The sequence below is a fragment of the Harpia harpyja genome, chromosome 1 (genome assembly GCF_026419915.1).
Source record: "Harpia harpyja isolate bHarHar1 chromosome 1, bHarHar1 primary haplotype, whole genome shotgun sequence".
NCBI lineage: Eukaryota > Metazoa > Chordata > Aves > Accipitriformes > Accipitridae > Harpia > Harpia harpyja.
The window spans coordinates 65,701,269-65,726,621 of record NC_068940.1 but is presented as its reverse complement, the minus strand read 5'-3'; the positions used below and the strand labels follow the sequence as shown (position 1 = coordinate 65,726,621).

At 37.7% G+C, this 25,353-nt stretch overlaps 1 protein-coding gene across 2 annotated transcripts in view; it reads right to left on the bottom strand.

Moving 5' to 3' along the window:
- The window catches only part of TOP2B (DNA topoisomerase II beta), a 72,532-nt gene that overhangs the window by 3,656 nt on the left and 43,523 nt on the right, over positions 1-25,353 (bottom strand). The window contains exons 17-33 of one of the 2 annotated variants that reach the window (XM_052797928.1): positions 21,772-21,864; positions 21,556-21,670; positions 18,992-19,113; positions 18,011-18,159; positions 16,517-16,748; positions 14,942-15,076; positions 14,283-14,483; positions 12,409-12,604; positions 12,155-12,246; positions 8,772-8,927; positions 8,549-8,632; positions 7,267-7,464; positions 6,771-6,915; positions 5,372-5,530; positions 4,308-4,515; positions 3,716-3,798; positions 3,290-3,400 (exon numbers count right to left, since the gene is read on the bottom strand). In XM_052797928.1, coding sequence (XP_052653888.1) covers positions 3,290-3,400; positions 3,716-3,798; positions 4,308-4,515; positions 5,372-5,530; positions 6,771-6,915; positions 7,267-7,464; positions 8,549-8,632; positions 8,772-8,927; positions 12,155-12,246; positions 12,409-12,604; positions 14,283-14,483; positions 14,942-15,076; positions 16,517-16,748; positions 18,011-18,159; positions 18,992-19,113; positions 21,556-21,670; positions 21,772-21,864 — 2,479 coding nt within the window. The remainder of the gene's footprint in view (positions 1-3,289; positions 3,401-3,715; positions 3,799-4,307; positions 4,516-5,371; positions 5,531-6,770; positions 6,916-7,266; positions 7,465-8,548; positions 8,633-8,771; positions 8,928-12,154; positions 12,247-12,408; positions 12,605-14,282; positions 14,484-14,941; positions 15,077-16,516; positions 16,749-18,010; positions 18,160-18,991; positions 19,114-21,555; positions 21,671-21,771; positions 21,865-25,353) is intronic. The other variant, XM_052797937.1, reaches the window with a different exon arrangement.

Genomic DNA, 25,353 nt, shown 5'->3' with positions numbered 1-25,353 from the left:
TATGACACATTGCCACAAACACTAGACTTGTTCTTCCCTTGAAACAGAGCCTGTCATCACTGGTCAACTCCTGTGAAGTCTGCCTGCAGAACGCCAAGTATGAAGGATGGCAAACCTCCTAATCGTTATCTGGTGGCTGAAGTAATAGTGTCCATGGCTTCCAGAACATGCATTTCCCTCTGTACTAACTCTAGTAGGATTCTGAACTGCTGCCTTAGATTATATACCTAATGCCTGCACAAGTAGGAAGGATCTCTGACAGCAACTAGAGCGCAGTCAGCTCAGCCAAGCTCTCCACTGGGTATCATGACATGAAACAGAAGTCTGCGGTGGGGTCAATGTACACAGGCTCTCAAGAAGCCCAAGTTTTTGGTAGAAAGTCCAGGAATATTATCAGTCCTACAGCTGACACAAAGGGTACATCTCTCTGCTAGAATCTCAATAGCTGGGCTGTTCAAGGTGAGCAGCTGCTTATAATCAAAGAGTAAGACTGCTTTTCAAGATTTCTCTTAGGCTTAAAGCACTACAACCACAGACCTCTCAAACAGCGCATGGAAAGCAAGCTCAGCAGTCTCTTGATCCTCTGTAGCGAACACCAGAGGTCAAGAAATTCCATCTCAAATTGATCGAAGTCTGAAAAGAAGCTGAATGAACTCATACCTATTCCTTTATTTCTTCTCATTGAGAAGGGAGTGGTGCTGTACAGATAGCAAGGCACAACAAATGGTTCTTCAGTTTCAGCTTTCCATCCTTACAAATCCAAGCTCTGAAGTCGCAGAAAATCAAACAACTCTGGAACAATTGTTTCAGCCACACAATAGGCATTCCCAGTGTGAGACTGAGTGGATGGAACATTACACCAGACAATGGGTTTTGAAGGGACTGCTGATACAGGGTAAGAAGATAGACTTAGAATCAAGGAGACTACTAAAAGGATACCAGATAAGCAATGAACTAGGCATGCTAGGTTGTCACCGCACTGTCAAACTGTGATCATGAAACTGTGGTCATGTCTAATCTGGGCAAAGGAGAAGAGATGAAAACCGGTGAAAGCAACCTGTCACACTGTCAAGCACTGAGAGGGAGACTGTGTCCCCAAGGCTACTCTGAGGCAAAAATTTAACTTTTGCTTGAAAGAGAGCCTGTTTATACCTGTTTTGTGAGTGTAAAGGTTAATTAGAAACTCAAAACCAGATCACAGCTGTATTTTAAGATTTCAAGTTAGGTTAATGACAACTCATCAGATCCAGTCCTTCAAAAAACAGAGAGGGAGAAAGAGATTGAGTGTTAAATTGCATCCATGCCTAGCTACTGCATACATAGTCCTCTCTTGTATTTACTGCAGTACAGAAGTTTAACATAAAAGACTGTTCTATTAGAGATCAGCTATTTCTGTAAACAATCTTCATTTATTGTATTACAGAACTTTACTAGCTGAAAGTGTTTGAGAAGCATTTAGACATTTTCTAATTCAAACAGTTTACAAATTAGATTAGACAATGCAGCAAGAAAGAGATTAGAAATAGGGAAGCAATGGAGGAGAGGATAAAAAGATGCTGCAATTCACTGGTACCTAATATATTACACAAGATATTTTTTTCCTTATTTTTAAAAAAGTTAACTAATGTAACTGGCTGCTTTCTTCCAGATTTCCTCGAGAGATCTTTTTGGGGAAGAATTAATACATTAAGTTCAGCTGCAAGTTGGTCAAAAGAAGTTTTAAAAAACAAAGGCCACAGTATCACAGGAAAAAAAAAAATGCTTTTGGAGGACAGAAAATTGAGCAGCAAGAAAAAAGGAAATTATCTGAAAGACGTACAGGAAGAAAGGCAAAGATCTGAAAGCAACAAAATTCCCAGTCTATCATGTGCTAAGAACTGTATTTTATAAGCTATTTAAACTACTATTAGGTAAGAAAAAACATTATTTTTGCCATTAATTATGGCAAGTGTCTAGCATAATCTTTAACACATTTAGAAACGAGTGCAAGTCTTTCTCTTAAAAGTAGCACTAACAGCCAATAAACCAATATTCCCTAAGGTAAACAGAGAAAAAAAAACCTTATTCCTACAAATACCCAAGCACAACCACAGAAACAAACCCAAATAATAAATATGCTTTTCTTGGAATTGTCCTTAATTCTGCAATGTAAGATCCTGCAAGGTGCCAGTTCTAAAAGCCTGACTAATAATTAAAAGAATTTATACCTCTGAAGTTTGAGAAGATCCTTTCATTCTCCATTTCAAGAAAAACAACTGTGCCAGGTGGAACTTACTGCAATAGCCTACTGTGCTGGTTTTGGCTAGGATAGAGTTAAATTTCTTCACAGTAGCTAGTATGGGGCTACATTTTGGATTTGTGCTGAAAACAGCGTTGATAACACAGGGATGTTTTCATTACTGCTGAGCAGGGCTTACACAGAGCCAAGGCCTTTTCTGCTCCTCACCCCACCCCACCACCGAGCAGGCTGGGGGGGCACAAGAAGTTGGGAGGGGACACAGCCAGGACAGCTGACCCCAACTGACCACAGGGATATTCCGGACCATACGACATCATGGTCAGCATATAAAGTTGGGGGAAGAAGGAGGAAAGGGGGGGGTGTTTGGAGCAACGGCATTTGTCTTCCCAAGTAACCGTTAGGTGTGATGGAGCCCTGCTTTCCTGGAGATGGCTGAAAACCTGCCTGCTGATGGGAAGTGGTGAATGAATTCCTTGTTTCGCTTTGCTTGCACACTCAGCTTTTGCTTTACCTATTATAAACTGTCTTTATCTCAACCCATGAGTGTTCTCACTTTTACTCTTCCAATTCTCTCCCCTATCCCACCAGGAGGGGGTGGGCGAGCAGCCATGTGGTGCTTCGTTGCCAGCTGGTGTTAAACCACAACACCTACTTGGGACATAAATATTTCTCGGGGATTCCTCCCTTGCACTTGCTCTCCTTCCTTTTAAAGTAAGTTAGATCCATTATAGAAGACTATCTTCAACCCCAAGGTCATCTTATTTCACTTACTCCCTGAGGGTAAAAACCTCCCATTAGTTAAACTAACCAAATGCTGAACACCAGCTCCATATGTGGAAAGTATTAAGTTTTGACACTACAGTAGCCAGTGGAAAAAAAGAAATTAATGTCATTAAGGAGCTGGAAGAAGTTCACAATCAATGCTGAATTTCACCGAGTTCCAAACAAACAAGTGCAGTTCCCACTTTGAAGATGTGAAGACACAACACAAAGGTGGAGGAGAGGAGTTCTAAGTAAATGGATTGGCTTATAGGACAATCCTATACGTACCCTTTTTAGCAGCTACTGTTTTACTTGAAATTTTCTCTGTTTGTTTTGGGACAAAAGATGATGAGAAAACAGGAGCAGAATCCTCTTCATCACTGTCCAATTTTGGTGTATCTACAATCACAGAGTATGTTTAGAATAAGATTCGTTCACTGCATATTTTAAATCATCAATATGAATTACAGTTAAAATTAATCTCAGAAAAGTGCTTCTGATACTACAGCTAGGCTATGGATGTACTGTGACTTTCTTATCCATGATACAAGCTTTGTTCCTCTAAGGATCAGAACCTCCTTCCCCTTTCCCCTCTATAAATCTGGACATCCTTCTTCTGTAACTACTGTGTGAAGTTTGTGTATACAACAAAGTCCCTAATATATTCCATAACAGGTGCTATAAGATTAAATAGATGAGTGGAAACAAGCTTACCATCATCTGTCTTCTGAGAGTAAGATGGAAAAGAGAAGATGTTCCCAAAATCTTGATTTTTCTTGTCTTGAGACGTTTTTCTACTTGCAAACAGGAAAAAGAAATTATATGAGTTGCATTAACTACATACTGAAGTATGTAGACATTATGATATCCATATGAGATTAAATTCCTGTTTTAGCACTACATTTATAGCATTCATAGCATTTTTGTATATGCTTGCAGCAGTCAAACCCCTAAAATCTCCGTTCAGTCATGAACTTCAGGCATTTAAAATTAACAGAACTACATTTTTTTCAACAGTTCTGTATACCAGACTGGCACAAGATGGAAAACGGAGAATCTTACAAAATGCAGTTTAACAGATGATATTGCTGACAGTGTACCATAATTTGGTAAGTCATGTTTACCTCTGCATTGGTCAATTGCAAGGCTGAGATAACATATGCTTTAATTCCCCCCCAAAATGTATGAATTTTATTTTACATGGTACATGTAGAGTAATAACAGGTTGATATTTCTCAGTTTTGTTCAGATTTCTGCATTAAAAAAAAATATTAGTGAAGAAATACTGCTGAGTTACAGTACTTACTCTGGAGATGGCTTTGATTTGGCTGGGGAGAAGTCATATTCATCTTTTTCTAAACTGTCTGAGGGAACAAACTCATCCTCTCTGTCATTTGTAACTGGAGAGGCTTTTACTTTGAGCTCATCCAAATCATTATTATTGTTGGCATCATCATCATCATCGGCATCATCTTCTTCTTCTGAGAAGTCAAAAGTATACTTGGGCCTCTCAGCTAAAAAAAAAAAAAAAAAAAAAAGAAAAAAAAATCACACATATACACATTTCAAAATAGTTGTTCATGTTAATACATAAATAAACTGAAGTGTAAGTCACTAAAGAATCCCTGCCTCAGAGTATACAAGACAAAAGACTGGGGGAAAAGAAACTTGTTTGAGCCTAGAAGAATAAAGGGACATAATTTAAAGTGTTACCAAACATCTAACACCACTTGTGGCTTGCTCATACCTTCAGCTAATGGCATTATGGAGACATCACTGTGTAAGTATGTATGAGGAGTGAGAATCCTTCACTTACAATTGAAGTTTTCTTGAATCTACCATTTGAACATTCTTCCTAATCAAGTGCTTGAAAAATTGATCAACAATTTTCCAGGAAAAAAATCTGTGTTTTTCTTAAACTATCAAATATTTATATATTTTCCAAGCTTTCAGTCTCTGATATTTTTGCTTTTCATGGACTGTTCAGAATTTTTTTGATAAATTTTTACTAGCCATTTGGGCTTTTGGGCCTTTTTTGACATTAAAATTGCATTAGAGTAATTTCTTCATTTGTAACAGTATTAGCTTGTCTATTTCTTGTATAATTCACTAGTTTTGTGAGTAATTTCTATTCTAGTGTTTAGAATAAGGGAAAAGATTTCTGGACCAAGTTACAAAATCTTTCCTATTAACTCTTAAGTTCCTGGTCTTGACATTAAAGAGTTTTTTCACTAACCGCACAGTGAAGAAAATGTAATGCAAGCTATCTGTAGGAGATAAAGTCCTAAAGAAAGGCTATGGTCAAAGGAAAATGTAGGTTTGTAGTTGAAACTTTCAGTCACAATGCACAATTCACAAAAGCTTGGGTACCTGCAGCTCTCCTAAGCAGTGAGTCTCTTGGAATAATCACAGGCTCATTCTCTTCTAAATCACTTTCAGACTTAGATTCATCATCTGACCACGGGTTTCGTTTCTTCACTTTTTTTGCACTGGATTTTGTAGATGATGGTGTTCTTCTTACCCTAGTACCTGCCACAAGTTAAAGCATTTACTACAGTCAGGGCAAAAAATATTTTCATATTTTCTGATCGTTTATGATGCATAAATTTAGCATAGATTTTTTTTGTCTTAAAATGCTCTCCTTTAAATGTTGTAAATTTTCTTCTCCTTCCTGAAGAAAAATTTAACATGATGAAATGATTTTGCACAGAACTTGACCTGCTGCTCCCAAACAAATTTGGTTTATAACTGAAAAACATAAAAGCCTCTAATTTGAAGTTTTAGCTCCTCTGCAGTCAAACTTCCATTTTTTAAAGGTTGCTGTGGTTTTCCAGGAAAAGAACAAGCAGTTTTCCATCACGCAGGGAACATGATCAGGAACAGCTATTGGAAAAATTCAGTTAACATGGGAAGCAGAGAATACCCTATCGGGGGTAACAATGCAGTCAGTCAATTGCAGGGCAAGCTCAGGTCAAGCTGGGCTAATTGGCTCTGGCTGAACACCGGCTAGGGTAGATTTGAGCTGCATGTAGACAACTCAGTCATAACTGTACTCAGTTAATCTATTAAGGTTGGATAATCCCCTGAATAATTAAAACCAAATCTTATCTCAGAAGAAGTATTTACATAACCATTTTTTATTCTTTTTTTTTTCTTTCTAAAGCCTCATACTTAACCCTTCTCCTTTGTCTTTAGCTTTCTTTTTTGTTACTGTCCCCCCCCATTACTAAGTATATCTCAAACTAATAATAAATTTCTACTAACAGAGGAAAAAGGAAAGTTAATATAGACTTTGGTTAGTCTGCCAAGTCATAACATGCATAACTTTTAAAAAGTCAGAACGACTGAATATGTCAATAGGAAAATATATTTAATCAAGTTTTACAATCTATACCGTTACTCAGACTGAAAGTGAGTGCCATGTCCTTCGACAGAGAGCATGCAAACTAGAAATTTCAGTTTGCACAGAATTAGTCTAATTACGTAAAAATAATCTGTTTTTCTACTCACAAATTCAAAGATTTAGACCCCCCCCAAAAAAATCAAAGGTAGAAAATGTAAGATCCGCCACCCCCAGAAAAGCAGCTTACATTAACAGAAATTTCAGCAGAGTACTTTCAAGTGTTTCCACACATCTCTTCAGGGAAGAAAACCAGATGAAATAGTGATTATTGTGGTATATTTCCCTTCTCACTATGTGTTAAAAATATATTTAATGCCCAATTAGTATACACAATTAAGGTTAACTATGACTGTGTAAGGATCTTACCAGGTTCCTTCTTCTCTCTCTTAGGTTTAGGGGTTTTAGTTGCTGTGGCTGATGTAGTCATTGAGTCATCCCCACCACCCTCAGCTGGCACACCACCAAATTCTTCATCAAATTCCATTTTTATTGCTAGAGAATCAGTTTCACCCTAAAAATATAAAAAAGTTGGGCAAAATAAAGTAAATTACACCTTTATATTTCAAGATAGAACTGGAATAGTTTTGCAGAAGATAATAAATGAAAGTAGACTAGTATACTGACATTCGTTGAACAGTCTTGCAAAGAAGAAATCTCAATAAAACCACCTGAACAGTAAGTAGTCTCAAGAGGCTTGCAAATGTAAAAGAAATCCAGTATTAACTTCTTCATGCATTAGGTCAGCGAAACAGTATAAACACAGCATTAATGAGGTCTAGTGGTTTGGATTTATGCTAATAGAGTAGAGAAATATAGCAGTTAAATAATAAATAATCTAACTATAACAACAGTTTTGATTTACCTTTTTCTTTTTCAGCAATTTCCTACTGGCATCAGCTTTCATGGCAGATGTAATCTGTGGAACTATTCTTCTGCCAAATGGTGATGGCATAGTCTCTTCCAACTGAAGTTTCTTCATCTTGGGTTTACCAACTTTGCCTTTTATTGGTTTGCCAACCATGCCAGCCAAAACATCTTCTCTTTCCTGGGCTTCTACTTTCTAATGAACAAGAAAGGGTGGGGTGGGAGGAACACATTGTTTTTTAATGAGGACAAAGTGAAACATGGTGATTATTTAAGATTCATCTCCCTTTAACATGGAGCATAAGACTTCCCTTAATTCTCACTTGAATTGTAACACACTTTCCAGTAATGGAAAACCAACCACTTAATCTTGGTAAATTCTTCATTACCCTGTACAGTTAAAAACTACACTTTTATTCAAGATTAAATAAATACAAACTTTTGGACATTGCTAGACTGAAAATCTTTCTTTTATCAATTTTCTCTTTCTCATATATGTGGCTGGGTACTGATGTATCTCTTCAGTATTTCAGTGTTTAATTTAAGCAGCTAGTTTCTAGAGTAATTTTTAAGGCACATTTTTTAGTCCTTTAATCAGCTTTTTTCACAGTACGAACATATAGCTGAAGTACAGACTTCTGAACAGAACACTTCCAATTGCAGCTGTACCACGAATACACACAGAAATAAAACAAACATCTTATTTGTGTCATCCTGTGTCACTTCAAAAGATTACATCAGCCCTTTTCAGGCAGTATTAAAAGCTGAGGCTCAGCAAGTTATCCACCAATAGGACTTCACCTTTTTCCAGAGTTACTGATGAGGCAAAGAAAGAGCCCCTCATATAGTACTTATGGTCTTCACACTTCGTTCCTACATGTACAGCTTTGCATTTGACAATACTTATTGCCTCACAACCAATTAGATCATGTAGAATTGCTGTAATTATTACTATTACCAGTTACTACTCCCAGTTTTTTGTATCACTTGAAAACAATTTTTTTCCTGCTAATTTTTCTTTTATCATCACTGACTTGGAAAAAACATTAAATTGTATAGATGCAAGAGACAATGCTTGAGGAACACAACTAAGAACACTAATACCCAATATTGATTTCCCACTTACCATTATATTTGGAGGTCTATCTGCTTTTAATCCAAAATGTGGTATTTTATTGTTATTTTTTTGCTTAAATTTTAATACTTGTAATTGATTAATGCTTTTAATTAAACTAATTTAAATGTAATATTTTCAGAAAGATATGTAAAATAAAACATACTTCAAGCTCTTCGACAAAGGCCGCTAAATCTTCTTTCCAGAGATCTGAAGAAGATTTCCTTTTAAGGTCATTTAGTTCTCTCTCCTAAAACATGAAAGTAGTATGTAGAATGTAAGTTACTAAGTTACAACTAAAGTAAATACTATTGAAACTGAACATTCACAATTAGACACATCAGTAATTACTATATCATTTCAGAACAAGTCTTCCATGGGGTACCAACCTTTGAATCTCTCTGCTTAATTAACTCTTCTACTTTCTCTTTCGTGAGTGACCACAGAGACATGTTTAAGATATAGTTAAAGTCAGGGCCAGAAGTTGAGCCAGAAGCAGAGGAAGCATCATCATTCGGGTTCTGTGGGTCCTCCTCTTCTGCTGCCTGAAGTATGCACAATTACAAGTATTAATAATCTTAGCTCTATGCATGAATTGTAACGCTGCTCCAAAGCACCATCACAGAGTAGTAAGGTATGCCCTCATAGATTCAGTAACCTTAACATTTTTCTGGACCTTTCCAAAAGGTCATGTTCTTGTGACCTTCTATAGGTGGATTATTTAATAATTTGATTTAAGAAAACTAATCCGAACCCGATGCTAACCATATGCCTTGTATGCTGTTGGCTACAGATACTGGTACCGTCCTAGCTATCTCACACGGTTGAGACCTTTGCCCTTGGATATTCATGTATATCTGTTTCTTTGGAAATGAGCCCAGTCTTTTGGATAAAAACTGCTACCAAAGCCCTGAATGTACAAACTGTGGTTTGAAAGTCAATAAAAATTTCTCATAGTAATAGTTTTGTTATAAAATACAACACACTACATGGAGTTAAAATACAGTAGTAAAAAAAAGCAAAGCAAATTAAATGAGAAATGAAAACAAATTGTGAAAGCAGTGGCAATGGTAGAGAAGGGGTGGCTGACAAATTTGAAGATGCTTTTCAAAGTAGTTTCATCTTACCACAGTAAAGCATGAAATTAAACTTGTCATGTATCTCTTTTGGAACTATAAAAACACCCTACTGGGTTTTAAAAAAGCAGAAATAAATACAGGTCAAGGTCAAATTTACTAAAGTAAGTTCAAAAGTCATAGCTTTATAATATTCATGTTTCATTACAGAAAACTGATGATTCAGTTATATATAAATAATTACATTTTGCAATCATATGACAAATAAATGATAAAGGGGAAAATCAGCTTGTGTGGGGTAACTGATGCAGCATTTTATGTATCAGCCAGTCAGAAATCAAGTTGCCAGTTCTCATTTGGGTACATTAAGAAATTCAGTCCTCTGTATTCTCATCTTCAGACTTGTATTATCTAGTTTTCTTCTAAGAATTATCCATATACAATACCAATATTATGCGACAATATTTTTATAGAAGTTCAATGTATTTTTAAAAATGGAAGCCAATAGGAGTAATGAATAATCTTTTAAAAGTGTTGTGTGCTATAAATTTAGACTACTAGAAAATAAACATCTTTAAAAAGGAAATCTTAATGGCTCAGGACCAGGCTATTCCCATGTGCCGCAAGTCAAACCGCCGAGGAAAACGACCGGCCTGGCTGAATGGGGAGCTTTTGCTAGGACTTAAGAAAAAAAGGAGAGTTTATCATCTCTGGAGGAAAGGGCGGGCAACTTGGGAGGAGTACAGGGATCTTGTTAGATCATACAGAGAGAAAATTAGAAAGGTGAAAGCTCAGCTAGAACTAAATCTGGCCACTATCGTAAGGGACAACAAAAAATGTTTTTACAAATATGTTAACAGTAAAAAGAATCCCAAGGAGAATATCTATCCTTTAATGGATACAGAAGGGAACGTAGCAACCAGTGATGAGGAAAAGGCCGAGGTACTTAATGCCTTCTTTGCCTCAGTCTTTAATAGTGAGTCCAATCATCCTCAGGGTACTCCACCTCATGAGCTGGAAGGTAAGGATGAAGAGCATAACATACCCCCCTTAATCCAGGAGGAATTAGTTAGGGACCTGTTACGCCATCTGGACACTCACAAATCTATGGGACCTGATGGGATCCATCCAAGAGTACTTGAGGGAACTGGCTGAGGTCCTTGCCAAGCCACTCTCTATCATCTATCAGCATTCCTGGTCAACAGGGGAGGTCCCAGAGGACTGGAGGCTTGCCAATGTGACTCCCATTTATAAGAAGGGTTGGAGGGAGGATCCGGGCAACTACAGGCCTGTCAGCCTGACCTCGGTACCGGGAAAGATTATGGAACGGTTTGTCTTGAGAGCACTCACACGGCAGCTCCAGGATAAGAGGGGGATCAGGCCCAGTCAGCATGGGTTCATGAAAGGCAGGTCCTGCTTGACCAACCTGATCTCCTTCTATGACCAGGTGACCCGCCTAGTGGATGAGGGAAAGGCTGTCGATGTTATTTTCCTAGACTTCAGCAAGGCCTTTGACACTGTCTCTCATGGCATACTCCTTGAGAAGCTGGCGTCTTGTGGCCTGGATAAGTGCACTACTCACTGGGTGAAAAACTGGCTGGATGGACGAGCCCAGAGGGTAGTGGTGAATGGGGTGAAATCCAGTTGGCGGCGGGTCACGAGTGGTGTTCCCCAGGGCTCGGTGTTGGGCCCTGTTCTGTTTAATATCTTTATTGATGATTTGGATGAGGGGATTGAGTGCACCCTCAGCAAGTTTGCAGACGACACCAAGTTGGGAGGCAGGGTCGATCTGCTTGAGGGTAGGGAGGCTCTACAAAGAGATCTCGACAGGCTGGATCGATGGGCTGAGGCCAATTGTATGAAGTTTAACACGGCCAAGTGCCGGGTCCTGCACTCGGGTCACGGCAACCCCATGCAGCGCTACAGGCTTGGGGAAGAGTGCCTGGAAAGCTGCCTGGCAGAGAAAGACCTGGGCATGCTGGTTGACAGCCGGCTGAATATGAGCCAGCAGTGTGCCCAGGTGGCCAAGAAGGCCAATCGCATCCTAGCCTGTATCAGGAACAGTGTGGCCAGCAGGAACAGGGAGGCGGTTGTTCCCCTGTACTCGGCACTGGTGAGGCCGCACCTCGAGTACTGTGTTCAGTTTTGGGCCCCTCACTACAGGAAAGACATTGAGCTGCTAGATCATGTCCAGAGAAGGGCAACCAAGTTGGTGAGGGGCCTTGAGCACAAGTCTTATGAGGAGTGGCTGAGGGATCTGGGGTTGTTCAGTCTAGAAAAGAGCAGGCTGAGGGGAGACCTTATCGCTCTCTACAACTACCTGAAAGGGGGTTGTAGTGAGGTGGGTGTTGGTCTCTTCTGTCAGGTGTCTGGAGATAGGACAAGAGGAAATGGCCTCAAGTTGAGGCAAGGGAGATTTAGGTTAGATATTAGGAAAAATTTTTTTACTGAGAGGGTTGTCAAACATTGGAATGGGCTGCCCAGGGAAGTGGTTGAGTCACCATGCCTGGAGGTATTCAAAAAGCGAGTGGACAGGGTACTCCAGGGCATGGTTTTGGGGGCATGGTTAATGGTTGGACTTGATGATCTTGAAGGTCTTTTCCAACCGAAATGATTCTATGATTCTATGAATAAATTAATATAATTTATAATATTAACAGCATCAAATATATCCAGCAGAGATTTCAGATTATTACCTTTTCCTGTGCTTCTTTCCAGGCTTTTACTGGATCAGATTCATAACCTCTCTGGACCAACATCTGAATCAAATCTCTTTTTGATCTGTTCTCTACAAGACACACATACAACACCAGGGGTAGGGGAGGGAAAGAAAAAGAAAAAAAAGCAGTGTCATGAAGATACTTGTCTTGCATGCAAGTACATTCTATTATATTTAAATCATTTCCAGATTTCCCCCCAATGTTACCAATTCTAACTTACATTTACTCACCTATAGTAATTTTTCCTTGTATCTTCTCCAGAATGAAACGAGCTTGATTGTTAAGCTTGGTAGATTCTGCACCCAACATTCCCACAAGCCATTCCTTGCGTAAACTATAATAATGTAATCGCAAATCAAAGAACTCCTTCAAGATGTCTTGCACAGTTTCATACTTCTTTAAACATCCCATATGGTCAAATAGCACCTATAAAATACATAATATACTGCTTGAGATAGATTGCATAACTCAAACTTTGTTAGCCTTTGTGTATGAGTTTATTTCTATTGCACATATACATGCACCATACAAAAAGCAGTATTTTGAAGACTGCAAACTCAGACCTTACTGTGGAACTACACAGCACATAGCTGGATAGATTTTATTTTTATTCACAAGTAGATTTAAGATGAGATTTATGGTAACACGTTCAAACAGGAAGACAGCTATATAGAGAAATATGCCTGAATTCAGCTGAATGACTAATTTTATCTGAATATTAAAGCACAAGTTCAAATGGCACCTAATGATTTACAACTATTTAACATAACAGTTTAAAAGCATCTTTAATAATCTTCCAGTTCAGCTGTGAAATCTTCCACTTTTCAGCTGTGAAAACTGCCATCCTTCAAGTTCAAGCGCAAACAAAGTAAGAAATCATTTTTACATCATAGGTGGAATCAATCCTGCCTGACTTCTAACATCTCCAGTTTAGACATTTATAGGTGAACTAGTCACCCTAGGTGCCCTCTATACTCATCTGAAAGAAATAAACCCCTCTAGAGGGCAATTCATCTATCTAAAATACCTATTTAGGAGTTGGGTGAACAATGACTAGCTCGTGTAACTTTTTAAGATGCTTATACTTAGGCAGATTAATTCCTACACATACACAGAAAGCAGCCCTTAGTACTTATTTCAGTAGGCAGAAAATGCAGGATTAAGCTGCAAAACATTCTGTAATTTGTTAAACATTAACTTGAAGACAGATTCTCATGGTAGTTCATATGATTGTTTGAACGTGTGAGAAATACTATCACCTTCATTTGGTAGATTCGCTTTTCCAGCACAATCTACAAAATGGGTTGAGCAAGGCCTTTTTCCTCTTCCAATTCTATGGTCTTTAATTTATTTTTAAACTATTTTCACATAGCTTTTGATTTATACAATAATAGCAACAGTAATGGTATTTTTGCTTTGTGATAATATCTGAAAGTAGTATCTGCCATAAAAAAAAAACAAAACTTTTTTCAGTCTCTGTAAAGACAGGTTGTTTGGAAATATTCTGGCAGAAGTTATCTTACAATTCAAATGCCTCTCGTAATAGACTGACATGTATATTTACTCACATTCTTACTCCCATCTTGCTACAAGCAGAATAAACCATATGAGTAATTTACATCACTTATGTCTTCAGCAGCCTAAGGATAGTGTTTTCTATACCTTACAACCTAAAATGGGATCTATGTTGGTGGAAACACTGGATCATTTAACTCCTATTAGAGGAGTAATAGTCCTGCATAAAGTGCAATTTTGAAAGTGTAACTTGTCTGAAGTTTAAAACTCAAATCTAATTATAATATGTCAGAAAGTTATTTTTATGGTCTACTTTACATTAACCATTTTTGGTTAGCTGCACAGGAAATTTTCAGGTACAGGAAACTAACCACCCTGATCCTGTCTAATTTGGTTTGAAAGATTCATCAGGACTAAAATGGATTTGCTGATCCATATTGATTTAATATTTGTCATCACTACAATTTTCTACTCTTGAAACAATTTCAAATACACTGTTCAATACCAAGTACCAAAGTACACTACAAAAACATTTGAGTTTACAACAAGCAACAGTAAGGATTCTGATAGCCAAACATGAAAAAGTTACCATAGAATTACAAGTAAGACTTGTTTGAAGCTTAAAGACTTTGTGCAATCCAGCAGCTTCTGCCTGTGCAAGTTTTTCTTCTGTCATCTTCACAACAAATTTCACAGTCGTATCAGTGTGGTATTCCTTGTAGTCAGAAATTAATGCTGGAGTTTTTTCAGTCCCATTCAACATAGGTTCTAGAACCTGTTCCTTGTACACCTATTAAAAATAGGGTAGCAAAAAAAACCAGAACCACTTCTTTAAATCCCTAATTCCTTAAACCAACTGAACAACATAAGATTTCAAAGCTTTCTGCATTACATCTGATGCCAGTTATAATTTACAGAACCAGTATAACCTGCAAAATGCAGGCCAAGACTAGCACAAACATAAGAGGCATTTAACAAGGACAGAAAATTGTACTCAAAAGAAAAAGGGTGTTAAATATAATTCAGCAGGAGAAGCAGGCATTCTTTGTAGTATGGACAGTAGATGGCACAAGTAGAAAGCCATCTTCTACAAAGGCACATGAAAGAATGAAACCATTTTCCCTTCCATGTATGTATTAATCATCAGAAATTGTGTTAAAAGTTCATCTGGATGTAGGATTAACTAATTTAGTAAGGAACTTTTCGTTGTTTTTGTTTTTTATGTAAATGTATTTCACTGTTACTTACTTGGGTCCATGTCCTTACAGGAAGCTCTGTAATTTCTACTGTGTTCCGGTCCACCACAAATATTTCACCACTGACTACATACTGGTTTTGACCAAGTTCCTGAATGGTTCCTTTGAAGTTTTTGTAGTTTGGGAGCTGAAATGGCAAAAACCAGCAAAGTGGTAACAATCTTTATAATAAAACATCAGAAAAAAATTTTTTTCCCATACATCATATAGCTATCACTTTATCTTGCATTAATCCATCAACCAGCCTTTCATGCCTGTGAAAATCTTAAGTCATAGAAAAAATACTACAGAAAAAACAGAATACACACATGCAAGTGACAGGAGCAAGTGTCTTAACATCTACAGAGTAGATATCTGATTAAGAAGATGCAGCTGAACCCAGTGAGGTGGTGGGTTGGTTGGTTGTTTTGTTTGTGGGTTGTTTGGTTTTTTTTTCTTTTTAAAGAAAACTGCAAGCACAGATAAGAAAGTAGATTAACACCTCAGTCTCACAATAACTTTACAGAAGTGGTGCTACCTCCCCTAACCATTTTTTCATTCTTGTGCTGTTTGGCAAAGATAGTGGAACCCATCCAGTTTAAAAATTAACTAACAGGGTGGGGAATTTTTTTTAACTGAATTGATTCCCTTATCCAGCTTACCATGCAGCCACAAACACATACCAGCATACAGAAAGGAGCTAGATGGAGGCAGAACTGCCTCTTTCAACCACAGTGAAGCTTCAATTGACTGTGAGACTACACAGAAGGCCTAGGAGTCCTAAAGGAAGGGTAATGGATTGCATTAATTAAAAAAAAAAAAAGTATTCATTGTTCCCAAGAATTTGCAAAAGGAAATTCATTATGTCATGAAAATTGATACTGCACACTCAGTGAACTGTGATCTAAATAGAGAAGAAAAGATGTTTCTGCTTCTATGACTTGGTAAACACAGCAAAGTAGCAATATCCATTAGCTGTAAAGGTTACATTATCAGTATTTCATCTGTTGGTTACAGATATTCTGGGTTCACCCAGGTATTCTTCCTGTCCAAATTTTTTCAAACATACACCACTTCCAAGACTTCTTATAAAATTTTAAATAAAGGAACAGAAGCTAGATGCAGTTCAGAAGCTGCTGATTTTCTTGAACAGTGACAATATCTTCTCCTATGCTTACAGATATATAAAAGAGTACAATTCAGACAAGACAGAGGAAATGTTAAGTTTGGCTGAAGATAAGTGGTGGTACCTTCAAAAAGGAAAGAATGGTACAACTTTTTACTCTATTGCCATGTCATAACTACCCTGTAAGACTTGCAACTGTGAAGGCTTACAGTCAGCAGGTTGAAGAAAAAGTCCTCTGAAATAATTGGAAAAATACAAATTGCAATGTTTTTGCTCCAAGGTGAACTTCCCCAGCCTCATCCCAACAGTCAAGTAAAGCTCCCACACAAAATTCCTAGGACAATTCAACTCAGATGTTCCAATAATCAAGCATTTCTAGAGTGATACGAACTCATTTTCTAAGTACAAAATAAGATTTGTTTAGCAAACATATAAAATACCAGTATATACTATTATTTTTACCATTGGGTGGGGATCTAAGCCATCCAGCATTCGTCTGACATTGTTTACAATCTCTCTGGTATCATAGTTTGGAAGTTTGCAGGCCCATCCGGTACCAATTCCTTCAGCTCCATTTACTAAAACCATAGGAATGATGGGAATATACCATTCAGGCTCTACACGTTGGTTGTCATCATAAAGGAATTTAAGCAAGTTGTCATCCACTGATGGAAAAAGCAGCCTTGCTAAAGGGCTTTAGAAAAGAAAAAGAAGAAAACTGTTTAACTGAAGTCCTGTAAGTAAAGTACACAATGCTTTAACAGTGCATGGGTCCAGATATGATCTACTTGTAGATTTTTTCATGTCTTCCTTTGTCTTTGCCATTCTGAAGCTGAAAATACAATGTACGTACCTCCTGAGAAAAGGAAGTTCTTCCCAAAGGAAAAGTACGTTCATAACAGATGATGTTTGTTTCCTTCACAGTAACGCATGTACATGATACGCTAGTAATTGATGACATTTAACATCTATGAAATATCATTCTTTGAAGCATTCAGAACACAGTTCAGTGTGACAGTAGGTCACCCAGCAATAAAGCAACGTAGCATGCAAATAGTTGCAAAGCTTTGTTACTTAATTGTAGGCCTAGCAGTCCCTGAAAATTACTACAGAGTTTTTACTGGTAACTCCTTTTGCTCATCTAGAACATTGTCCTGGGTGAATACAGTTTGCAGCACCTAATGCAAAATGGAAAATGCACAAACCTAGGTTGCTACAGAAAGAACATATATGAGAAAGGGAATAAAACCTGATACTTATGTAAAAAGCTAACAATTAGAGGAACAGAAGAAACTACAAGGAATTTTAGGCAAAATATCACACTGAAATTAGGAAATAAAAGCAGCAGCATAACTTATAAAATACTATAATTTATATTAAGGAACACATTTTAACACTCTGCATGACAAACTGAATTTCAAGGTATTAGCTGTGAAAAATCAGCATCATTAAATTAGGTCTTCATTATTAATTATGTTTGTGTATTCTAGCTTGATATGAAGAAACTCATCCAGAAGGAAAAGAATCCATCTCAACTTTCAAGTCTATGCTGAGTTGCAGGATGTACCACCAGGTAGCAAGACATTTTTCTATTGTGAAACTGAATAGATTTCCCACTGAAAAGGGAAACTGAACGTTACTTCTGCAAGAAATCACAATTTAAGATCAGTAACTAATCTGAGTGATCTACATTTCCAGTCTTCAGCCTTATGATTCAAAGTTTAATTGCTTAAAAGCTACAATTCTCACAGCACTTCTATGCATGGAAAATCATGCAAAAAATCCATGTGCAAAAACACACTTACAGATGTAAAGCAGAATTCGAGCTTCTCTCAAAATATTCCAATCCTCCCCCACTCCTCTCCCACAAAAAAAACCCTGTAGTGTTGTGAAAGGTTTCGTTTCATAACAAGGCTTTTTAAAAAAGCATGCGTTTAGCTTTACATTTGTGTTTACCTTAACATGGTGAAAATATAGCGAGGGCTGGCAGCATCCTTTCCACCATGAAGCCTGGTACCGAACTGACCAATAGGTTGTAGCAGATTAACATTGTTACTTCCAACAAAGTTCTGAGCCAAGTTGACTATAGTCATCATTAATGCTTGCTGCAAGAAAATATATATTCATAGTAAGACGAAGAGATAGTCTTTCTTAATCAGCCAATAAAATATACTTTTAATGCCCCAAAATCGTGTGACTAACCTGAATTCAAGTTCAAAAACGTAGTCTCCCTGAGAAAGGAATGTTGTAACCCTATTACAAAAGCTGCTGGCAAAACATAATGCTTCCTCTTCCACAGCCACATTGCCTCCCTGATTTAAGTGTCCTTAAATTCTATGCTTATGAAAACCCCTGGGCTTCTCCATTTTTAATAAAGCACTTCTCTAGAGGAAAGAAAGGGGCACAAACTGACTGTGCTTACTACTGCACAAGCTACTACTCATTGCTTTTAAAGGGAGAGAAGGAGGGATGAAGAGAGACTTAATATGGCAACTCCTGCTAATATTTCAGATAAATATAAACAAAACAGGAGCTAGAAGTAATCTTTGTTCCAACACTGCACCAGGTTTTTGAGGAACAGTATCTCCTCTTCTTACCTTAAAACACTATATTTCTCGTTTAAGACAAAAATTGTCCTAGTACATAGTTCCTGTATTCCTATGATTTGAGAATCTAGAAGTTACCTAGGTAATTAGTTATCTACTATTTTGCCACAACCCACAAACTATTTGGGATACCACTGAGCTCAAAGACTTGGAAAGAATGGAAATATGCTGTCTTATTAAGCTACATACTATTTGGTTCATTTTCTTTAGATGTAAACCTGTGATTAGTAGACTTATAGTCAATAGGTTTGCAATTGCAATGCAGTAAACATTCACCTAGTATTTTATACAGGCTAAAAATCCTCACAACTTTGCCATTCTTCATACTCACCTCCCCATGGTGATAAGCTGACATTTCAGCAACAGAACCAGCCAGCTGAGCAACCTTTACTTCACGTTTATCGTTTCTCTTAAAGCAAGTGAATAAAACTTTGCGTTGCCCTGGTTTTAAACCTATTAAGAAGAATATCCCATTTTCAACACATACACAAGCATATGTTTTTAAGTAATAAACTTGTTTTGCCTTATCATCATTTCTAATCTCTCAAAAGAAGCCTAAACATTAAATGGAAACAAATTCACACTGTGATATTAACAAAATAACAAACATCTCAGTTCTTTTAAAGTAACAAAAAAATTTCACCAAACTGAAAAAGTTACCAGACAAGTGGAAACATAACCCTTTCAGCCAGTCATTACTATGCAGCATACAACACATTAATCTAATAAACAGCAACTTTATCCTAAATGTACAGTTTCCACAAGTCGAGTTGTTTCTTTCCACTCTACTCAGCAAAATCTTTTTCCTAAGAATATCAACACAAATTCAGCAGTGACAACTGTAACTGTAGCTTACATGTATTTTAAAGCACTGAAATTTTACTTTTTGTGTGCAATTCTCAAAGAATCATTAAAATTCAACAAAAAGATATGTTATTTGTCTCCCTTTTAGATCTCAAAGTTTTAAGAAACAAGCCAGTCTCTTTGATCTTCTGATTTATTTTTATTGTTTAGGCACACTAAGTACAACATCTGTGTGGCAGGGATTGCAGAATTTTTTGTGCATGTCATCTAGAACTGATAACCAGGTCTAGATCATGCTTGTTGATCTATTCAGTGTTTTAATTCACATACATTTCTGAAGTGCACTAAAATATTGCGATGTGTCACCATTACTAACCTGGGTCAAACGTAAGAGCAAAAATTGAAAAAAAGATACTGACTCCAATCTCCATTTCATTTAAATATGCAACATCCAATTTTCTTTACAATGGGCCTGCATCGTGTTTTGCTACCAAAGATCTATTGAATGTAACAGACTTAGAGGATTTCCTTTACACAGGAGAATCACCAAGGAGTAAGAGTGGTAACTAGTAACTGTGAAGAGACAGTCAAAATGTTCTTCCTCTTTATTTTTTCTGAGATTTGCCACTGGACTAGCCTGTTACATATCACCTGATGATACTGAAGAACATTGCTAGAGTACTACCTGCTGAACAGTTCACATATCCATGCCCAGAATGCAGAATTACAGGCAAAGTTGGCAGAAACACTGACAGCAATTATATATATAAAAAATATGTAAAATATTATGTGTATAATAATGTAAATACTATATCTATATACTATATACGTATAGTGTTATACATAATATTATATATGTAACACTGATAGCAATTGTATAAAATATGTATTATAATATGTATACGTACATTATATTACATACACACACATGCATGCAAATATATAAATAGGTATATTCCCTTCTCATTTTCTTACACTTCTGTAGACACAGTCTTGGAGAACTTTAATTCAAATGAACAGTTATCTACTGCAAGTTCATTCTTTATTTTAAGTTTCAGCAAAATTATTCTGCTGTTTCTGAGAAAGCAGTCAGCGTAGAGTATGTTACAAGGAACAATGACCTCTTGAAACATATAGCTCTATGGTGAATCTTCCTCCAGAGCAATAAACTATTAAATGCTTGCATAGAGACTACCAGTTAATCCAAGTACCCAGCTATAGGAGGAAGTAAGTCTGGAGAAGCTGAAACAGAGACTGACATTCTTCGATTGCCTAGAGATGTTTCTGCATTCCTAACCCAGCCTCATTCTGCAGCAGAGCAGGAGATCCATCCTACCAGGAAGCTACTACCTCTATCCACCTGTGACCTCTCCCACTTTCTCATCTAAAATATAAAAAGCTCTTGCTGCATGAATATTTTGGTATGGGTCTGTAGTGTCAAGAAGGCTGACCACCCCCACTATAAAAAACACACTGGAAAGTAGAGATAAATGCACTTTATTGTTTTCCCCATGAAACCTCAAGGCCTTTTTTCTGTATCTTAGTAAGCATATGCATATTGACAATAATATAAGCAGGAATTCCTTCTCATGCTGTCTGCAGACAGTTTTACAAATGAAGCTGTAGCGTAGTAAGCTGTTTCTTTTAATATTCATGCTATTGCAAGGGGAGAGTTAGCAAACCTGATTGACAGAACTCTAGCAAGATTACAGGAAAAGTCAGAACCACTAAAACACTGCCTGTGATATAAGACTGAAGGGAGAAAACATTTGCATCTTCATCTGCACTCAGCTGCTGACTTGAATTTTAATTATTATCAACACTTAAAAGACTTGTTTTCTCTGATGGTTTGACTAGAAACAAAACACTTGTATGGTCTAGGGAATAGGTCTGGTTAAGTAAAAAGGCTTCACTGCAACAGCTTAAACTTCCTCACAGAAGAAACATAGCAATTCCTTAGCATATGAATGATAACAAAAATATAAAAGTTCTTGTATTCTCTACTTGAATGCATTGATTTCCAATACAAATCACAGACTTAAAAACCAACAAAGAGGCATTCCAACAAATCATAACGAATTATCAGCTTACCATCAACAAGGGAAGGAATAGATCTCTCGTTGTCTGAATTTGAGAAAAGGATCAACTCCTTGTTAATGAAGTCATTGTAAGTCAAATGTTTTGTTGCTGTACCATATAAAAATTGCTGAAAAAAACCCACATACATTATTCATTCAGTACAGAAACTAGATTACATTTAAATCTCATCCACTTGATTTATTATTATTATTATTATTTAGGACTCACCTCAGGAAGGCCATGTAGCCGACGCTGTCGCCTGTCCTCCATGAAGTTTGTTAACCATTCTTTTCGATCATCAATCTTCTTCTTACTGAAGGCCTGAAAAGATTCCAAGTACACTAAATTATCAGCATATATATGTTACTTTAGTCAGAATTTTAAGTGTACTGCACTATCTGATCAAGTATTCAATAATACTTATATGGACAAGATAATCCATATAACTAATGCTTACATTTAAGCAGCAATACAAGCACAAGACCTTTCGGACACTGTTGCACAAGGTTTTTTGAACTGACAGATCTCTCACTGATCATAATTTAAATGTATATTACTTTCCCAACATCTGTACACATTTAGACAAATCTTACCATTCTTATTCCTCTCTTCACATCAGAGTTGTCCTTTGATACACAAGTTTAAAGGTGTTGGGCTCTTTCCCCAAATAACTTTAAGGTTGGGTTCATCATTTAGACTGAACTATAACGAGCTGTCATCAAGAAAATTAACTGAAGGTATTAGAAAAAATACCCCACTCTTCTTGTCTTCTCCATGCCCTGTTTACTCTGTCAGCCATAGAATGCCAATAATTTGTAGCAGTTCCTGAGCGGTTGGCCCTAGTCCTCTTAAGAAAACTGACAACTTGACAAAATTGACACTTCATGAAAAGACTAAGCCAGAGTTTAGGGCAGCTGACTGAGGGCCTTAGTCTTCACCATGACAAGGCATCACTTTAAAGCAACCACTTATCAGTACAAAAAGACACAGGAATGTTCTGAAAGACTTTGTCCTGTTACAGAAATAGAGTTCCCCTCCACTGAGTTTCTTTTCCAGAAGACTAAGAGAAGAATACATAAAAACTAAATATGCGGTTTAAGCAAAATTTCAACTACTTTGGGAAAGTTTTGTGAGTTGTTAAAGTACTGCCTTTTTGCCTCAGGAAATAACATATAGAGACTCCATCATGTCCTGATTTCAACCACTCTCCTGCGTAAGATGACAGTCATCAGTGCTATCTTTTTTAAAGGACTCTAACTGGAGCACTCCAAAAGAGCTCAGGGACTAGTCTTCATTTCCTTGGAGACCATGGTATTACATAATTAGTTGTAAACCTTAGCAACTTACTCTCTGAGAAAGGGACTAAGTGGTATCACCCTGGTTTGCATCAGATCGACTTCCTTTGTAAACAAAGCTCAATAATTCACAATGTCAGACATCTGAAGGCTTAAGATTAGGCTTTTGTAAAAACATGACTAAATTCTTACAATTTTATTCTGGCTCCTTTCAGTATATCTATACTTTTTCTAGATCACTGAAGCAACCAATGACCAAGACCTGGATCAGCATAAAAATTATTTTAATAGAATAGAAAGTTTGATTAAAAATTATTCTTGAATATGTATTCTTGAATAGAATTAAAAGGGGTTTTTCCTTCTCCACTTAAACCTGTTATTCTAAGACTTCATTTGCTAGCAAAAGAGTTCTTCAGAATGCTGAAGAATTTGCTATGTGAAATAATTTTTGTTTTCCTAGATTACAGCTATCATGAGGCCTGGTAGGACCCATAATCTTACACCACCTATGCCCAGAGGTAAACTTAGGGCTGGGATTATAGCTATCAGCAGAGAAAATGTAGGTAGGTAGGAGTATAAGTGAAGCTTCTGTTAACAGCTTCAGTACTAGTCAGTAGTTGTTCCCAGTATAACAGATGACTAGCTTCATCACAAATTGATAGAATATGATTTTAGACAATAGTGAGGATCAGCCGTAACAGGTTATATGGCCTCTGATATCAGACTGTATATAGAACCATAGAATCATTTAGGTTGGAAAAGACCTTTAAAAATCGAGTCCAACCGTCAACCATGCCCACTAAACCATGTCCTTAAGCACCTTGTCTACGTGCTTTTTGAATACCTCCAGGGATGGTGACTCAACCACTTCCCTGGGCAGCCCATTCCAATGCCTGACAACCCTCTCAGTAAAGAAATTTTTCCTAATACCCAATCTAAACCTCCCTTGCCGCAACTTGAGGCCATTTCCTCTCATCCTATCTCCAGCCACCTGACAGAAGAGACTGACACCCACCTCACTACAACCTCCTTTCAGGTAGTTGTAGAGAGCTATAAGGTCTCCCCTCAGCCTCCTTTTCTCCAGACTAAACAACCCCAGTTCCCTCAACCGGTCCTCGTAAGACTTGTGCTCCAGGCCCCTCACCAACTTGGTTGCCCTTGTCTGGACACGTTCCAGCACCTCAATGTCTTCTCTGTAGTGAGGGGCCCAAAACTGAACACAGTACTCAAGGTGTGGCCTCACCAGTGCCGAATACAAGGGAACAATCACTTCCCTGCTCCTGCTGGCCACACTATTTCTGATGCAGGCCAGGATGCCATTGGCCTTCTTGGCCACCTGGGCACACTGCTGGCTCATATTCAGCCGGCTGCCAACAAGCACCCCCAGGTCCTTTTCCACCAGGCAGCTTTTCAGCCGCTCTTTCCCAAGCCTGTAGCGTTGCATGGGGTTGTTGTGACACAAGTGCAGGACCCGGCACTTGGCCTTGTTGAACCTCATACAACTGGCCTTGGCCCATCAATCCAGCCTGTCTAGATCCCTCTGTAGAGGCTTTCTGCCCTCAAGCAGATCAACACTCCCACCCAACTTAGTGTTGTTTGCAAAGTTACTGAGGCTGCCCTTGATCCCCTTGTCCAGATCATTATTAAAGATATTAACCAGAACTGGCCCCGGTACTGAGCCCTGGGGAACACCACTTGTGGCCCGCTGCCAACTGGATTTAACTCCATTCACCACAACCCTCTGGGCTCGTCCATCCAGCCAGTTTTTTACCCAGCGAAGAGTACACTTGTCTAAGCCATGAGCCGCCAGCTTCTCAAGGAGTATGCCATGAGAGACTGTCAAAGGCCTTACTGAAGTCCAGGCAGACAACATCCACAGCCTTTCTCTCATCCACTAGGTGGGTCACCTGGTCATAGAAGGAGATCAGGTTGGTCAAGCAGAACCTGCCTTTCATGAACCCATGCTGGCTGGTCATGATCCCCCGGTTGTCCTGCACATGCCAGGAAGTCTATTTGCAGAAATAGAGCTCAGAATTTTAATCAGGGAGTTCAGGGTCTCTGCACCAATTGGTTTAATGTATATGTAAATATACAGACTCCTTTTCTGTCTACATGAACACACTTCTCTGGGATGGGGAACCACATACATGGATTATATTTAAGTGCATCTTGGGCAGAAGTAAAATGAGTGGTACAAATAACTTCTGAGACATCAGGCTGGTTTTCTTCAACAGAACAGATACCTACTATACCCTTCTGTTAGTAAAAACACAACGTTTTACTAGATCCACAGTATAAGGAAAAAGCTGTTATATAACAAAAAAGTTGTTTTGTCCAAGATAGGTATTTTCCTATTTTTATTCTTTCTCTCCTACCCCTTTTTCTCTCTAATATCACCTACAATTAAAATAGCAAATTGAAGTAGATAAAAAGTGAAACATTTCTTGAGAAAACAGCTTTCCAGACACTACATCCTTTGTCCTTCCACAAGTTCTTTTTGAAATAGAAGTACTTT